The 19,475-nt window shown below is 39.4% G+C and overlaps 1 protein-coding gene across 4 annotated transcripts in view; it reads left to right on the forward strand.

Moving 5' to 3' along the window:
- TMEM117 (transmembrane protein 117) overlaps positions 1–19,475 on the forward strand; it is a 636,987-nt gene that overhangs the window by 527,413 nt on the left and 90,099 nt on the right. For all 4 annotated transcript variants that reach the window (XM_029616183.1, XM_029616185.1, XM_029616186.1 and 1 more), the window contains exon 6: positions 12,204–12,363. In XM_029616183.1, the coding sequence (XP_029472043.1) occupies positions 12,204–12,363 (160 nt within the window). The remainder of the gene's footprint in view (positions 1–12,203; positions 12,364–19,475) is intronic.

The following is a 19,475-nucleotide window of genomic DNA, read 5'->3' on the forward strand; positions in this document are numbered from 1 at the left end:
GGCGAACGGACAATTCCAGGTTTCAGACTTCTTCCATTTAAGAATGATGGAGGCCACTGTGTTCTTTGGGACCTTCAATGCTGCAGCAATTTTTTTGTACCCTTTCCCAGATCTGTGCCTCAACACAATCCTGTCCTGGAGGTCTACAGACAATTTCTTCATCTTCATAGCTTTGATTTTGCTATAATATGCACTGTCAGCTATGGGACCTTATATAGACAGGTATGTACCTTTCCAAATCATGTCCAATCAATTGCATTTACCACAGATGGACTCCAGTCAAATTAGAGAAATATCTCAAGAATGATCAATGGAAACAGGATGCACCGGAGCTCAACTTTGAGTTTTTTAGCAAAGGGTCTGAATACTTATTATGTAAATGCGATATTTCAGTTTTGTTTTGTTTTTTATTAATTTGCACAAATTTCTACAAACCTGATTTTGCTTAGTCATTAATGGGTATTGTGTTTAGATTGAGAAGGGAAACAAATGCATAATATCCTTTTTAGAAAAAGTCTGTAACATAATAAAATATGGAAAAAGTGAAGGGTTCTGAATATTTTCTGAATGCATTGTACCTTTCAGATTTTAAATCTTATCGATCCATTTCCACATACTCTTATTTGTCTGGTCTTTCAGCCAGCTTCGAAACAGATAACTCACATGGTCCTAATTTTCTACTTGACCCCTGACTGCCCAGGTGGGGATAGCCCCCTTGGCCTGTGTAAGAGAAATTGAAGTCAGAAGGCTCCAGGAAAAACAGTCTACAAGCAGTTTTTTATTTTTTTTCTTCTTCTTGGAGGCTGTGGGTTTTTACTTGTGCTTCCCGCTTAAGCTAAAAAATCCCACTTCTGTCACCATAATTAGCATAATTGGGCATGCTGCGGCCACAGGAATAGTTCAGGAATATAATAAGACTGGATCAACTTTCTGCCTTAAGGAGGACTGGTTAAAACCTTGAACAGGGCTCCTTGAAGTAGAATGAGGGAGTTGTCGGTACACGCCATCACACCCCAGTTGCACCAAGAGTGGAGCCTACTTTAGCATGCATGCAAAATTTGTATGTGTAATACAATTATTACACAGCTCGCATACTAACGATGTAGAACAAAAACTAAGTGACATTTTAGCGTACATGTTAGGGCTAGGAAAAATGGGTGCTTAGCAGTGATTTTCAACACTAGGCACCAAACTTATCCTAAATCTGCATAGTTAACATAATAACATAGTAAATATTGGCAGAAAAAGACCCAAGTTGTCCATCCAGTCTGCCCAGCAATCTTTTTTTTGTTTTTTGTTTATTCTTAGGGTAGTTGTTGCTCTGTGCAGGTTACCCCAGTCAGCATGGGTTTTCCTTTTCTTTGCTCCATCATTTAGCCATTAGGAATCCTCTGGATTTATCCCATGTCCTTTTGAATCTATTACCATCTTTGTCCTCACTACCTCATCTGAGAGGGAATTCTATGCATCCACCACCCTTTGTGCGACAAACAAATAGCAGGCCTAACTTTATAATCCTTAGTATAGGAACATTTTCTTTTGAAAACAGGGTTCTAAGTTTGTCTGAAACCTAATTTAGGCCTGGATTTTCTAAAATCGCAGGTCTTAGTGAATCGCGTGGTACCGGGGGGTGGGCCTGCGAAAGCCGGCAGCAATTACACCACCGCGGTGCTATCGCTGCCGGCTTTCACAAACCAATAGCACCACTGTGAAAGGTGGTGCTATTGGGCGCGTTACTGGTGGCGATAAGTGGCCTTACCTTTTCGCCGTCAACGTCTTCACTGCATCCGCCCCAGTGCCACCCCGACTCCTCCCCTTCCGGTGCTGACGCAGCCCCGACTCCACCCTGATCTAGGTATTGCACGCGAAAAGTCCCTTTTCGCGTGCGATCCCTTTAGAAAATGACCCCCTTAGGTACTTAACTTTGGTGCTAAATTTAAGCACTCAGCTTTTTTGAAAGATTGGCCTCTTATGCATGTAAACTGTAAAATTGCTAAATCGTTGCAGATACCTGGCAAGCTGAATGTTTGGGGATACAGGCAAAAGAATACCATGGGGCATTTTTCCCCCCAACTCTTAACTCCACCCTTGTAGCCACCCACGTCATAGGTGCCTAAATTTAGAAACCGAGTGAAAACAGGAGCATACATTTAGGAATTCCCCCCTAGTAAATTTTCAAAAGGACCAATTTTTGGAGCCTAACTCGCAAGATTAGAAACCTAAACGCTTTGAAAATTGACCTTTGTATGCATAGTGTTTTTGAGTACCAGAATCTAGTATGAATCCAAAATAATTACTGTGTACGTTATTTTAAATCAGACCATAGGAAAGTTTGCATTTCTTATTTGAAATGGTACTTTTGAAGATGTAATTGTTTTAGTGCCTTTTGAGAACACACTCCTAGACATTGCATAAGAAAACTATTGGTTATGAAAAACAAGCAAAATTTACAGTTTTAGCAATCAGACAAGAGCAGCTGCAGCATTATTTTGCCTTGCGTGTTATAGGACACTGGGGCACAATACATCTGAGGCAGTTATATATCTGGAATTAAAATTGATATAAAGTATTTAACTTGACTTACAGTTTTTTCTGTGGTTCTTAATACAGAATTTGCTGAATGCCATGAATACAAAGTAGAACTGGCTGGTCACATTTAATGCAACGTGCCACTGCATATTGGTGCAATAAAAAATGTATTCCCAAATTAAACTGCTTCTTGACAGTGCATTAGTTCATTTGTTGTGTCAAATAAATAATCTGGAAAGTTATATCCGAAATAATTAGAAAAGAAAGCGTGCTTCATTGAATAGTACAAAGTACGTACAAAATGGACTGAGAAATAATGCACTGACACATCAGTTAGCTCCAGGGGTTCCAGATCTGACCTATGCCATAGTTATATCATTATAACCCATGGGTCATGAATTATTCCTTCTGCTATGGTTCATCAAACTTTTGTCTTTTCCTCTGTCTCCTTTGCTTTCTTCCATAAATTACTGCAATTACACCCAGGGTTACAGAATTTCATTCTTCTTAAAACAAGCTGAGCCATTTTATACACCAAAACAGTAAACTAAAGTATTCATGAGTGAAATTAAAAGCCATAGGCATTCTCTGTTCAATGGATTTATGCACAGTGCATGGTGAGGAATAAGTAATAAATTGCCTAGAAGTAACTCCCAGTTTTACTCATTGTTTCAGGTATTTTTCCTTTTCCAGTGGCATGTTATAAACCTTAATCATAGTTTACCTCTGATTTTACTTCTGCTTTTCTGCTTTCTGCAGCACAGTCCTGCAAGAGAGCACTGACCATGCCACCTAGTTCTGAAGGTCATGGTGGGGTAGGCAGGTGCAGAGTTACATTATATGGATAGGAACAGCTGGAGGCTGAGTGCCTGTAGTTTGAACTGGGTGAATTGGAAAAGAAGCTTCTAGAAACTAGAAACAGAAGAGAAATATTGAATGTCTGAAGGATGCTTGTTCCAGAATGCATTACCCAAATGTTAGAGCACTTAGAAATTTGGAGTAGCCTGTTTTTTTTGTGAGAAATGTAGAGGAGGATACACACTTCTTAAATATAGAATTTTATGTAAAAATTTCCATACTATGCTTCACAGAAGTTTATGCTGATACAGTATTCTTTTTCCTATGGGCTATTTTGCCTTTCCTGAAGGTGCTGGAGAGGTACAAGGGCTAGCTCTGGAAGATAGCTGTGAACTGGTGCAAAAGAGTAATGTGGGGAGAAAAGCAGGAGCCGCAGAGAGTTGTGGGAGGAGATCTTTGGCAGCAAGAGGCTGTGGGAGAAAAGCAGCTGCTATGAGGGGAACTAGACATGAGAGAGAGGGGCGGAGAATAGCAGCTGTGGACTCTCAGGATAGGGGAAATAGGCAGAGCATGCATGTTGTGGGAGTGGAACTACAATGGTGGTTATCACAGGTGGTTAATGGTGGAGGAAACTGCAGTAGCAGCCAAGTCACGTGGGTGCTAGCTGGTTGCAATTTTTTAGGAGCTGGCAAAATTCTGCTGGTAGTCTTGGCTACAAAATTGCAACAAACTGTAGGTGTCACTCTGGATTCAGGGCTAATGCAAGGGGATTAGGCGTCCTAGGCACCTTCTGCTTCACGCTGCCCACCCCCCCCCGGCCATGCCATACCCCCCTCCCCCCGGTCGCCTCGCCACCCCCATTTGGGGATGCGAGTCATGTGGGGCTGCAGCAGCAAAGAGGAGTGCCGTGCCACGCCGCCCCCCCCCCCTCCCTTAGGGGGCGCGAGCCATGTGGGGTTGTGAACGGCGGTGCCATGCTGGCAAAGCGGAGTGGAGATTGCCAAATCGCCACTCCTCTTTGCACTGCCGCTCGCAGCCCCACATGGCTCACACCCCCTATTGGTTGGTGCACGAGGCCCAGGCCTAGTTCACCTAGTGGTTCCGCCGGTCCTGTCTGGATTCAGTAAATGACTTTTGGGAACTAGAACAGTTTAACACAGAATTGTCATTTTTTTGGAACAGGAGAGACAGTAGACATAGCAGCAAAATATGTTATATCCTGCCACCAGGTTAGAAATGTGATATGATCAGGGACAATATGGGCCAACACCAGAACCTGTGAATTATCCTCGTTATTGCCCTTTCTGTAGCCTCTAATGTTATTTTACTGTTTTCATCACTACGATGCATTTTTTCCTTTTTCTTTGTCATTTTACTTTAACCAGAAAGAAGGCATGGGGTGGTGGGGGGCAGGAGGGTGTGATTGAATTGTAAAGGATGCATCCCAGGGCTACAGAAATCCAAATTCCAACTTTTTAAAATTTCAATCAAGCTATCATTTGAGGGGAAATGGCAATTTGTGACAGTTGATTTCTTCTCTCTCTCTCTCTAATTTATTTCCACTATATGTCCGTTTTAACTCCAAAAGCCTTGATTTAATTAATTGTCTTTGCTTGTTAAATGAAGTAAACTAAATACTACAGTTATATGCAATGCAACAGCTCAAGCTCTCTGTAAGATTTAAGTAAGTAATTTATAGCATTTGTCATCAAGGAGCAATTTATCCTCAGTCTGACTTATTGTATAAATACAGCTGAAGCCTGGTTCTACAAAGATCCACCAGTTATCATGCTTCATTTTTGGGATTAAAAACGTTTGGAGGAGCAGTGTTAGGGGGCAGTTAATGCTGACTCACATTAGAATGAAACCAACCTAATGTGACCTACAATGTTTTTTTTCTCTTTAAAACGGAAGTTGAACCCCATAGATTAGACTGATCAGAACTGGATAAATATTAAAAAGCAATGACATGTGAATCTGTTGAAAACACATATTTAAACTCTATTAATTGGCAAAAGTAGAACAGAAAGGCAACTCAATGTAAATATAACTTTTGATACTGTTTTTCCCAAGGTGATAGTATCATATAATGCAGCGGGAAAACATTTCCTCTAGAAGTGTCCTCTTACACAACACAGTTTAATGTAATGTGCTACAAAATATGCATATTCCATTAAACAGTTGTTTTGTATAATTTGCTATTAAATGTTACTACTATTAGGAAGAAAACAAGTGAAAAAGAAAGATATTATTATTATTATTATTATTATTATTAATAATGACAATGACTGATTTATGTGCCTTACTGTAAACCGTTGTGATGGTTAGAGATGTGCATTAGTTTTTGCCGAATTGGAAAATTGCAACGAAATTGTCCAATTCGGCATGTTTTAGGGAGCCCGAAAAAAATCAGGATTTTCCTGTTTTTTCGCAAAAATTCATTTTTCCTATTAGTGCGCGCTAACTCCCCGTTAGTGCGCGCTATCTCCCGTTAGTGCGCACTAACAAAAACTAACAAAAAGAAACAAAAAGTAACAAAATCTAACGGTTTTTGTTAGTGCGCGCTAACAGGAGTTAGCGCGCACTAACGGGGAGTTAGCGCGCGCTAACGGGGAGTTAGCGCGCACTAACTAAAATTTGATTTTTCGCAAAAAAGAAGACCCGAACCGAAAAAAAAACGACATTTTCCATGGCGGCCGAAAAACGAAGAACGACACGAACACAAAAAACGATGCACATCTCTAGTGATGGTACCCACCTTAACGACAGTATAGAAAAGATTTTAAATAAATAAATAAATAAATAAATAAATAAATAAAAGGTGTAACATTTACGAAAGATTTGAATGTAGCCAATGAGAGGCAGCTATGGAGAGTCTGCCCTGGTCTAGTTTCATTTAAATTTAGACATATATTATCTACCATTATGATACATTATATGGCTTATATTTTTTTGTTATTGATATAACTTGTTACTGTATAACATATTATACAGTAGTATTTGTATCTTTTGTGTCCAGTAATGTGATTTGTTCATTAACTTTTTCAGATGCACTTCCAGGTTCTAATGTAGTGTGAGCTGGATCTGAGAGATGCATACTCCAGTAATTTTAGGGGCTGATTTAATAAGCTATATGCATGTTTTTATTCTGATTTTTGCACAGGTTTTTTGGTGCTAAGCTTAGTCATGTATGTAATATGAGTTTTAGTTCTGAAAATATTCACCCAAAAATCGGAGTAAAAACATGCGGTTGGCATGCAAATGCCATGTAAACTAAGCAATTAACTAATAACCGGGCAATAGAGAGAGCCGCATTAGCAGGGAAACATTGTAGCACCTGTTATTTAATACAAGTTTGTTTAGCACCTAAGACAGGGCAGGAGTAAACAGTAAAGCATATGTCTGGTGGCCATTTTAATCCATTGCTGGCATTTATGTGGCTGTGTGTGGCTGCTTCAGTGTTGTAATCATGGATTATATACATACCTTTTTTGATGCATTGGTACATTTTGTGGGTCAGCAGCAAATAACAGTGGCAGAAGCTTTACAGCTAGGAAAAGAGAGGGAACAGACTGAGAGAAAACAGTTTATTGCAGAAGAAGAGAGAAGGATTCACGATGAGCAGGACATTGCTGAAGCGATTCACAGAAGGGCATGCACACAACAGATATTCTGACTGACAGCAGCACTGCTACAGTTGTCAGAGACAGATGTAGTGGGACATATAGACTGAGCTCCATGGCAAATCTTTCTCTCTATGAAGAAATCAAGCCTGATATTGATCCTCTAACAGAGTATGGACATACCATTCCAGGCTTGATCAAGCTTCTCAGTGCCTTGCGTTTTCTCGCCACGGTTTCTTTCTGGAACACAGTGGATATGGCGACTGGTATGGGCCAGTCTGTTTCCAAAGCATTTCAGCCAGGTAGTCAGAGCCATGATGAAATGGGGCAGGCAGCACATTTATTTATTTATTTAGAATGATTTTTAGCCCGCACAATCCAATATGCTTGGTGGGTTACAATAAAAATGTTCACAGTCGTAAAACAGATATAAAATGACATATTCAACAAAACAATCCCTACTCTAATAAAATCAAACATAAATTAATGATTATAAAATAACAAAAATAATCTCTAGAAATCTTAAAACTATCTATCCACAGCAGCTTACAGAGTGGCAGGAGATGAAGTGTGCTTTCTTTGACATAACTGGCATGCTGAGTGTAATGGGTGCGATTGCACCTATGTTGCTCTTACCCCCACACACGGGAAAGAAATTGCATACTGTAACAGGAAGCAGTTCCACTCCCTGAATATACAAGTTGTCTGCCATGTGCATATGAGGATCATCAGGGTTGTCTCCAATTTTGCCTTAAGCAGCCATGACGCCTTCATCCTTCTGCAGGCGGCACTGGCCCAAATTTTCACTGAAGGGAAATGCAGTGAAGTTTAAAACGCAAGTCAAAACAAAGAGAATACTTTAAAGTTGCAATGTAAGCTTTTTGAGGTGCCTGGTGCCAGAAGTGCATACTATTGTGCCATAGAATGAAGCAAGTTGGGGATATTAAAAGTTTAGTTGAAATTTTTCACTATAAGCTTTTCGGGGTGGATACCAAAAGCTGGAAATTTGCTGAACACTTTGCTAAACAATAGTACACACTTTCCTTTTCTTTTTTTTTTTTTTTTTAACAGGAGATTCTGGTTATGGCTGCAAAACATGGCTGTTCACACCATTGTCTGTGCCATGTACAGTAGTAGAAATCCGTTACAATGAGGCACATGCAAAAACTAGAGCAGTCTTTGAATATACATTCGGTGCACGGATAAGAAGATTCCACTGCCTTGAGTGCTCTGGAGGTGTACTGCAGTGTTCGCTGAAGCAAGTAGCAGATATTGTAGTGGTGTGCTGTATGCTGCATAGTATCACCTTCCAACATTGTATCAATCAAGATGTTACTCCGGACCTGGCGCCAAAGCTTGAAATGTTTGCACCTGCTGCAGGTGAACATAGCACGGCAAGGGGGAGTGAGCTCTGTCGCAAGATCATTGCGGACTACTTCAGAGGTACATTTGTACACATGGTGGAGGTGGGATGGATTGTCTGGTGGTGTGTGGAGTGGAATTCTGACTTCAACATTTTTGTCTTCTCAGATTGGCGCCAATCCCCGGGACGATGAGTGCCAGAAGGAGAACATACCATTTATGAATATGTTTAGATTGTAAATGTGCCTGTTTTTTGTTTTGTTTTTTTTTAATGTTGCAATATGTCTGTTTCATGAAATGCTTTTTTTCCCATTTTAAATGCAATTTTAATATAATTAAATTTTTAAATGACAGCCTTGTTCTTCATTGGTCTCATTCTTCATCGGTGTTAATGCTGGGCCTATGACATCCGTGAAACAAAGGCCCAGCATCCCTGGTCCAAAGAAGTCTCTGGAGTAAGGATACTGGGCTGGCGACACCAGTGAAACACCCAGGCCAGTAACATTTTCTAACTGCAGTTCACCTGTTCCCCAACTGATTCCTATGGCCCATAGACTTCAATGGTCTATAGAAATGAATGGGGGACGATACAAATGCAATTTATAGAATGTTTCATTTGTGGGACGGTCCCCATTTGTTAGATGGATCTCATGAATGAAACAAATGAGACACATTTGTTTCAGATGTCACATTTATTTTAAACAAATGTACTTCACATTTCATTAAAGTAAACTTTGAAAGGTTACTGTGGGTAACCTTCCAAATCAACCCAACTTGCTAAATTGATCTTTGTTTGGCACACAGTTTACTTAAATCATAAGCAGATCATGGCCACACTCTGATAATCTATCTCCCAGTTCCCTTGCACCAACTTGCCCAGTGTCAAAGAACTGGTTAACATCAGTGACAAATCCTGTCGTAGCCAACAAAGGAATTCATTGGAGAAGCCATGGGGATTGTCAGCCCTCATATAAAAAGAGCAACAAAAATGATAAAGGGACTGGAAAAGTTTCCTTATGGAGAAAGAATAGGACTCTTTAGTTTGAAGAAGAGAAAACCAAGAGGGGATATGATTGAGATTTAAAATCATGAATGGGGTAGAAGGGGTAATTTGGAAATGGTTATTTATCCTTTCAAATGAAACTTAGACCAGGGAACACTCCATGAAACTAGCAACTGGTAAATCATAGAGAATATTTTTTCACACAGAGCATGATCAAGCTATGGAATCTGTTACCAGAGGATGTGGTCAAGGCAACTAACATTTAATCTGTTTAATGTTTGGGTACTTGCCAGGTACATGTGACTTGGATTGGCCACTGTTGGAGACAGGGTACTGGGCTTGATGGACCCTTAGTCTGACCCTGGCATATTGTATTTTCTTATGTTAACAAGTTCCTGAAAGAAAATTCATAAACAATTATTAGGTAGGTAGACTTAAGAAATCCAGCACTTATCCCTGAGAGTAAGATACAAGAAATTGATCAACTATTTTGGATCTGATGGGTACTAGTGACCCAGACTGGCCACTGTCAGAGACAACATGCTGGGCTTGCTCTGACCCAGCATGACATTTCTTATGTTCTTATGACCCGCATACCCCTCTCCTCCTACCCTATCTCCCCTCTTTGGCTATACTCAACTGACTCACACTCCATGCTCGTCCTGTTTACTCCATCACCACCTGTCATGCTCATACTTTCCCCCACTGTCACCCTCTCTGTCACACTCCATTCTCACCCTAGTCACAACACCTACTCCACTCTTTCGGGAACCTAAACAAGCAGGCAAAAAAGACTGACAGGCAATTACAGGACAACAAGCAATGCATGCAGTAATAATACAGACAAAAGACAAAAGAAAAGGGAAAGGGAAGGAAAAACCAGCAGCACAGAAGATGCCACTCAGAAATCACAAAAGAATACCCCCAACCACTAACTCCAACCAACTCCTAGCAACACCCAGCACATGGCCCTGGAAGGAGCTGCCTTTCATTCCCCTGCAAGAAGGCGTGTCCCATAAATTTGATGGACATCTATGCACACCGATTGTACTTCAGTTTGGCCCATGTCACTTTAAACAGCTATTAAGGAACTCTGCAGCACTTTTTACATTATTGCCGATTTTAGCGCCTGTTTCTCCTGCAGTTTTCTGCTGCACAGCTTTAGCATGGGTTTTGGCACATGTTTTTTCCCTAGCACAGAATTTTAACTATAATAAAATGGCGCCGATGGCCCGAGAGCGGGAGATCGGTCCCTGCGCCCCCACTGGACCACCAGGTACTCGTAAAAGGTTTTGGGGGGGTTCGGGAGGGTGGGGGAAGGTAAGGGGTCAATTTTAAAGGGTCGGGCCTCACTAAAAAAAAATTAACGATGTGAATCGGAACCGATTCCAATTCACATCACCACCGATCAGATTTTTTTCTCCCTCTAGCCGAACCCGATCGTTAAGATGATCGGGTACACGATTCACATCCCTAGTGTTTGTGCACGCATGTTATAAAATCGGCTAGCCATGCGTACATGTGCACACGATTTTATATCGACGTGCGCACGTGTGCGTGAATCCCATCTCAAGCGCATAAGGGAGGGAATTTTAGTAGGTACACATGGCGACGCAATAGGCCTATTTCCGAGTTCCCTCCCAGTTCACCCCAGTAAAGGAGTGGACCTCCTAAACCCTCTACCTAACTTGCCTCCCTTTTACCCTATTAGTCCCGACCCCTAAAACCCCGCTGACTATCCTTTTTTTTTAATTTCACTACTACCACGCATAGCAGAAGTAAGTTACGTGGTTGAGGGATCCCGGTGCACATTAAAGCACGTAAGTGACTTTGTGGGTGCAGTTGCAGCCCACCCATGTCCTGCCCAGATCACGTCCATGTCCTTCCTCTTTTTTGTCAAATCTTTTGTATCTGTGAATCGGGAGATATGCGCGTGGCCGTGGGCCTTCTAAAATCTGCGCAGCCCGCGCGCAGCCAAGTCACACACAGATCTTTTAAAATTTGCCCTTTACATTGTAATGTATTAGAGGCAGGGACTTATCATGCCTGAATACTTATTACCATTGCATTGATTTTTTTAAAATAAATGTGATTAAACAGATTAATAAACTAAACTAAATATGTTTAGTAGCACAACAAAAATAATAAGTAGTAGTAATAATGAATATATATTCTGGTTCACTTCAGTCTCTCTTACCCTAATTATGACTTTCTAGCAATATATACTCCCAGATGATATCATACCTGGGTAGAGGGAGCCAACTGATCATACCCCAAATACTAATGTAATTATTGAGGAAGGGCATGAAACGTCAAGTCAATGCACATTTTTTAATTTAGGGCATTTGACTCATTTTCTATTTGTAGGTCAGGTCCATCCATACCAGCAAAATGGCTAAATGCAAGAGAACAAAAGGGGAAGGTGCAATGGGATGGGCAGATGACGTGGAAGCTGAGAAAACAGCTTCCATAGACTTAAATGGGCTGATGCCTCCAAATTAGAGTAAATATATTTGTTCCAAGCTGCAAGAGCACAACTGCCTGCTTGGAATTTAGCAGAACAACTCCAAAAATTGCAGTCTTTGTTTTATGTACTATGTCCTGATGTGTATTTACTCCACATCTTTATTTGCATAGTTCACAACTGAAGAACAATGAAAGATACAAAATTAAGATAGCACTGGTTTTCTAACCTATTTTGGATTGCTTGATACAGCAAATAAAGAAATTGCTCAGTGCATTGCCTTATCGGATAGAAATTACTGACTTTAATTTACAGCTCTCCTCCTTTGAGATCTCTTGGCTGGCTATGCAGGCTGGAGAGAAAAAACATATTAAACATTTTTACAGCTTTCCTTAAGAATAAGAAAAATCCCTGTTTTTTGCAGGACCGTTCTGTTCACTCTGACCTCTGTGGTAGTGCTGGTCATCACTACTGACTGGATCAGCTGGGACAAGCTGAATCGCGGATTTCTTCCAAGTGATGAGGTCTCGAGAGCTTTCTTGGCTTCCTTCATCTTGGTCTTTGACCTTCTTATTGTCATGCAGGTACATTGTCCTAATTTTTCTTTCATTTTGATTAAGTTGGCCAGGCCTGCATATCTTGTCTCCACTAGAACAAATAACTTAATAGAGTACAAAACTTTTCGGTGTCTTCTATTAATGATGGCATTTTAAATTAGAATTCATAGGGACTTAGCAAAGTGCCAGTTGGTCTTGCAATAAGAGACCATTATTGCTTTGTTTTGCTTTTATTTCCAGTTATAAATTTGATAACTTGCCAAATGGGATATTGTTTTCTGCCAAAATCTTCTCTAAAGAAGAAACCTAGTCATTAGGGTAATTGAATGCTACAGATATGCGAATGATGAAAACACAAAGCAGAGAACATGCACTATAAGCAAATTTAAAAATTGTTTACATTTTTAACAAGTAAAGTTGTCTGGCAAAGGCACTTGGCAGCAATAGACCTAGCTTTATTCATGGGCCTCTACTAGGCCCGCGCCTAGGGCACCAAAATTTGAGAGCAGCAAATGTCCTGCCTGCTTCTGCCCCCCCACAGACTGCCTATCCTGTCCTGTACCTCCAAATCTTTTCAACTCACCGCCCCACACTGGACCTCGGAGGCTGTAATTCAGCAATATGGCACTATCCTTAGATTGCCATGAGTGCAATGACTAAGCTTGCGCTCACCAGCTGTTAGGTGGGGACTATGAGCATTAGTTTAGTCCCTGCACTCATTTGGTCTAAGGAAGTTTTTCATAGCTGGAGCGCAAAGCCTCAAGGTGGATGGAGGGAGGTGACAATAGGAGTTAAGGGCTCCAAGGTTCAGTGTAAGGAGGTGGCATGGCACTGGTATTGACACTGCCCAAGGTCTCATCAACCTAAATCTGTCACTAAGCATCTGCAGTCTATGGTGCATTACTGAAGACTCATGATCTTGGAGTTAAAAAAGTATATTTTAATTCTATAGAACAGGACTGATAAGCTTGAATTGCAGAGGTGGCAGAAGCTCATGTAGTTACTCTCAGTGGAGAATATAACCTGTCCATCACGTGTTTGTCTATTACATCTGAAAACCTACAACAGTATTTCTGATTCTGTGCATTATGTATTATGTAATTGTGAATTCTGAAACCTTGCAAGAACCCTGTAGTTATTTCAACTGTCCCTTTACGCTATCTAAAATGCCAGATAACCAGTATAACTTCATTGGTACCTATTCTAAGAATGACTCTAAGGACCAGAAAATCTAACCCCTCGTTACTAAATGATATTAGTGGCAGTCATAAATTATTAAGGAACAGAAGGTATAGCATTTGAAGATCATGGGAGAACCATCAACAAGTAACAAATATTATGGAGTAGTAGAAACTAGCATCATGAGGCTCTTTCACAAAGGCATAATTAACCCTAATTTGTGACTTAGAAAATATTTTGGCAGAAAGTTATTTGAGTGTTTTTTTAAAAAGATAATCACAGTTTATGTTTAAAAACAGGACTCAGAGTCCCTGTGTATCTTCAGAAAACCAAATAAAACTCATTTATGTTTTTTTAGGATGGCTGCTTGTTGAAATCGCATAAAACATCAGTTTTATTACAACAGTATTTCCCAACCTTTTCATGCCTGTGGAACACCTCCATTAAAACATATTGTGTGTATCACCGACCCTCATGGACCAGGCAATGCAGACAGGGGGAGGACCCATGGCGAAAACAAGATCTAGAAAAGCACTGAAAATCTCATGGCTCTCTTCCAAATATTAAAACAAAGGGAGAAGGGAGAAGGCAAGCATGAATTTATCATGATGGGCCAGTTCCCTCTATATACAGGTCTAGTGCAGTGTAGGCAGCCAACTCAATTAGTTATCTTGGTTACTGCGTGTGGCTGCCAGAGCTCCTTCATTGCTGCTGCTGCCAAAATTCAGATTGAGTCAAGTCCTGTTTCACTTAGCCTGGGGATAAGATAGAGACAGAAAGGACTCAAAGATGGGTAAGATCAGGAGCTGCTGTGTATAATGTGTGTGCTGTACAAAGCAGGTCCCAACTCTCTGTACCATGCATGCTACCCATTAATTACCACAATCCAAGGTTCATGCTGTAACTAGGAAGAGGCATGCATGATTATATATGTTGAAGAGCCACCACTGGTGTCTCTTGTTACTCACTACAAGATGCTGGACTAGATCTGAGTATGAGGCAGTGGCGACTTTTCCATGGCACGCCTGATTAGGTCTGAAGGCACACCAATGTGCCATAGCACACTGGTTGGGAAACAATGACTGATACGCATCGCTACAGTGCTGCATATGTCTAGTAGCACTTTAGAATTGATAAATAATAGTAGCAGCAGAATGCTGTATAGGAGTTAGGAAACCTTTACATGCATGTGACATTACAAATAGGAAAAAGAAAATTGTATCACAAACGCTTTTTCATATTTTGTCTTTCTCTTATGAGCAAAACTATATATCAGGGAGGACACAGACCTGTTTTACTGTTGGAAAAAATACTGTTGAAGAAGTTAAACAGAATGTTGTGCAGGAGTTTACATGTCATAGATACAGTAAATATGAAAGTAGAAGCGAAAAAAAACCATACCAGGATGAGGAGGAATTGAAACACTTTCTCTATCTTTTATTACTTGCTTGCTTTCACTTTTACCAAATTGCTATGAATACCATCTGTTTCTCAATAGTTGTATGGAATCCTACTCTAAAGTATATATATTATTGCTCCTACACCCATAAGACACACTTACAAATACCTGGCTTTTCAATATTGTGAAATTTCCTTCTGAAGTTTGTTGTTCTCCAGAGGGAGCAAAGAGAAGCAGATCATGAAAGAATTTTTTTTAAGTATGCTTTTTGTTTTCAGCATTTAGCTCAAAATGTTATACAGTGCATTCAAAAAGTATTCAGATGCCTTCACTTTTTCCACATTTTGTTACATTACAGCCTTATTCTAAAATGCATAATATGCATTTTTCCCTCCTGAATTTACACACACAAAGCAAAATCAGGTTGTAGAATTTTTTGCAAATTAAAAAAAAAGCGAAATTTTGTGTGTAGATTGAGGAGGGAAAAAATGCATATTATCCATTTTAGAATAGGCTGTAACATAACAAAATGTGGAAAACGTGAAGGGGTCTGAATACTTTCTGAATGCATTGCAAGTGAAGATAGGAAGCAGTTTGTATTGCATTGAATGGTCCTGAACTAGTTGTACTTGCTGTATTGCTTGTTTGCCTAGGCACAACTGGATTAAGTTGTCTGAATCCTTTTTATTATATCAATAACTTCTGACTGAGTCTCAGATAATTCAGTGGACAATTAAGTGATTTGTGTGTACTTTCAGAGAGCCTTCATACAGCATGCCATAATCCAGGTTTCTTTGCACATATATTCAAATTTCCAATTGCACAAAGAAAATGTTAAAATAAAAGTCAAAACCAGGGAGGATAGCTTTCAAACAACTCCATGTGGCCTCATATATGCACATATATGTCCACTCTTAGATCTGCAACAGTATTTTATAAATGCATACCAGCTAGCGCAGATTACAAAATATGCATATATCTGCCCCTGAACATATGCACGTATGTTTGGCTACTATCAAATAGCTCAGTTTCCCCAAAAGCCTTTCTTTCCTTCCCAGTCTGCAGAAAAAAATGGAGAACTCTTTCCCACTTTATCCACTCCTGTGGTTTCAGACTTACCCTGTCAGAAAAAATATCCCAATAGGACAAGAGGACCCTAGCTGGTCTGTTACTCTTACCAGATAGATAAAACTACTCTCTCCAGTGGATCCAAAGGTCTTGCACATAGCCATGCTCTGAAATCCTCAAGATGAGCTTCAGACTCCAAAATCTCCTCTCTATGACTCATGGAACTACCATATGTTCTACCATATGTGATTGATGAGGATCCTCTCATCAATCACAAAAAAATCTGCCACATTCTACATTGTAAATGTTCGTTAGGGCATCAAGAGCCCTATATTACTTAGCATTTTGTATTAACTCTGCAACTTCCTTTCTTTAGTGATAGTTTACGTTGTCTGAAGTCAAGCTTGAATTGCCACCATTCATCTGCCTTAGTAAATGAGAAAATTAAAAATTAAGCTGGCAGATGACCTATCTTAGTTCAGAAACATAACCTTATAATTTATAATTATATTGCTTATTCAACTCTGGTGTGATTTATCTGTCCAACCTTGGAGCAAACAGTAATGAGAATTTTTATCATGTCCATAACTTTTATTGGTAACAGAGAGACATTTGAAGCAAGGTCACTATATCTGCTTGTTTAAGGGTTATAAGACTTTCATTAAATCTGTTTTAAAGAATTCTTTCCTTTCTGAAATGGGGAAGAACACAAAAAGCTCATAGAACAATCTTCCAAATGGTGGTGATTGAGGTAGATTAACATAAAACTCAAACAAAAATATCTGCAAATTACTCACTGCATAAATGCTTATTTGGATATAACATAATAAATGATTAACTGGATATATTTGGCATTTTTACAGATGCTGAAAAAAAATGTTTCTTCTTTGTAGCATGAATAAAAATGCTACAGATCAATATCTTCAAATATATGGCTCAAAGATTTTGTAGATGGTTGCATTATACTCTTATGTAGTGACATAAGATAGTCAAAATATGGAGTACAACAACACTGGGCAAGACAGAAGAACGTTTTCATCAGTAGTCACAACTTTATTTTTTCAGCACTGAGAGATTCAGATTTATAGGAGACAAATAGACAATAAGTATTTCTGTATACATCTCCTAAGTGTGTGCGCATTATAGATTGGCTACTTATGTTTAAAAAGGTATACATAAGCCTAGTCTGAAACAGAAGTATGGCAGACATAGAAAAGAAAATATAGAAGAAAAGTGTAAGTCTCACAAGCATTCCCTGGTGATCATCATCCTGATTAGTTGTACCTTGTTCATATTCAGGTGTCTTAGGCATTCTTGCATCATTTTATCATGTTTGCTTGGTGATGAGCTTCATTCTCTTAATTTCTATTACTTTCCTGAATTGATTACAAAGTTATGAATGCATTTTTTATATTGTATGAAATAGGCTTTAACTAAGAAAAGAAGTTATGATTGCATAGCTGTAATCAGTGCATCGTATGCAAATCCTGCACATAGTTTCATTTGTCCTCAATCACGAACATGCTGTACATTAAAATAAAACCTAGCAAACTAGGATAAAGAAAACACCTGTGAATTTTAATCATAAATCTGCAATATCTACGTCAAGGTACAGGGAGATCCAACAGGCTTGAGAATTGTAAAACAGAAATGAACAGTAGTAACCAAAGTGGCCTCACCTTAAATTATGGTGAACAAGTGCTGCACTGAAGCATAATTGTTTTCCTCTTTCTCATTCCAAGAGCAAATTGAAATCTCAAAGTACTCAATCGATCAGCTAGTTTTCTAGATCTGTAAATTTAAGCACGGGGTGGTGCTTTCTTCAATGAAATAAAATGAACGTAATTTTGTAGTGGTAACACGTGAGGTCCATATTCAAAGAGATTTGTCCAGCTAAGTTCAGTTTTAACCAGACAAACCATAGAATTTGAAATTCCTACCATGTTAACCACCTGTGTTTTATCTGATAAGTTTTTAGCTGAAAAATCTGAAGAGTTCTTGTGAGCGAGGTGAATTTATCCAGATAACGTCAATATTCAGCGTCAGTTCATGCCAGAGAGCAGTCCTAACGTGATGTGGATAAATTAGATGTTCTCTCATAGGGTAATTTTAAAAGGAATGTGCGTACACTCAAAAATGGGTGTATCGGCACGCAAGCAGAGAGATGCTGCTCACAAGTAAACATGTATCATTTAAAGAACCCCTCCCATGCATATTTTAGCTAGGGCTTTTAGTGGCTTTTATGCTCATATGCAGGTGGATTTTAAAATATGCTTGCGTGAGGGAAAAAAACGGATTTTCCAAGTAGTCCACCACTTTGCCCAGTTCATATTGTCATCTTCAAGACCCTCTGGTCCTTCATCCTGCATGCCCCCCCATTTGACCCTGAACCCTAACACTGTGCTAAATACCCTAAAAGAGATCTCCAGACTAGCTCCTCATCAAGACCCAAAGTAAATTTATGCAGATAAAAAGCCGATGGTCATCTTTTTTAAAATGTGGATTTGTGGGCTTAAGCCTTGGCCTTGCTCCGGAACGCCCATGCCTGCCCCCTTTCCACCCCTTCTTCTTGGCATGCACATGGTTATGTACACACATACTTTGCACATTGCTCGTGCAAGGCTCACATACACACGTACATGGCTGTTTTTTGTACAATAAATATACAATATATATCTGTATCTATTATCAACAAATATTTTTTTTATTGTTCACTACCATTAAAAGTTTTAAACATTATCCACTCATACCACATTCAGCCACATAATATAATATTGCACATATCCCTATTACATTAAAATACATACATTTTCCATCATTATTTCATACATGTGACTAATCCCATTGTCCAATAATTATACAATTCCCAAATAGTTCCCTAACATTTACTTAATTATATCTTAATATTTTTTACACAATTACATTTGTTGTCATAATTTTTTGTTACACAGAAGCACCCAAAATTTTCTCTAAATATTTCCTCACACAACTCTAGATGTTTTCTTCATACAACTCCCAAAATTTTCCCTTAATGCTTCCTCACACAGATCCCTTTTCTCTCGATATTGATAGAACTCCTGACGAGAGACTCTCGTTTCACCCAAATGGTTTCCTCAGGGGATCAGTACTGAACTATCATTTCTTCATTACCATTATAGGGAACATCATAAGAACATAAGAAATTGCCATGCTGGGTCAGACCAAGGGTCCATCAAGCCCAGCATCCTGTTTCCAACAGAGGCCAAAACCAGGCCATAAGAACCTGACAATTACCCAAACACTAAGAAGAACCCATGCTACTGATGCAATTCATAGCAGTGGCTATTCCCTAAGTAAGATTGATTAATAGCCATTAATGGACTTCTCCTCCAAGAACTTATCCAAACTTTTTTTAAACCCAGCTACACTAACTGCATTAACCACACCATCTGGCAACAAATTCCGGAGCTTTATTGTGCGTTGAGTGAAAAAGAATTTTTCCGATTAGTCTTAA

The sequence above is a fragment of the Rhinatrema bivittatum genome, chromosome 9 (genome assembly GCF_901001135.1).
Source record: "Rhinatrema bivittatum chromosome 9, aRhiBiv1.1, whole genome shotgun sequence".
Lineage (NCBI taxonomy): Eukaryota > Metazoa > Chordata > Amphibia > Gymnophiona > Rhinatrematidae > Rhinatrema > Rhinatrema bivittatum.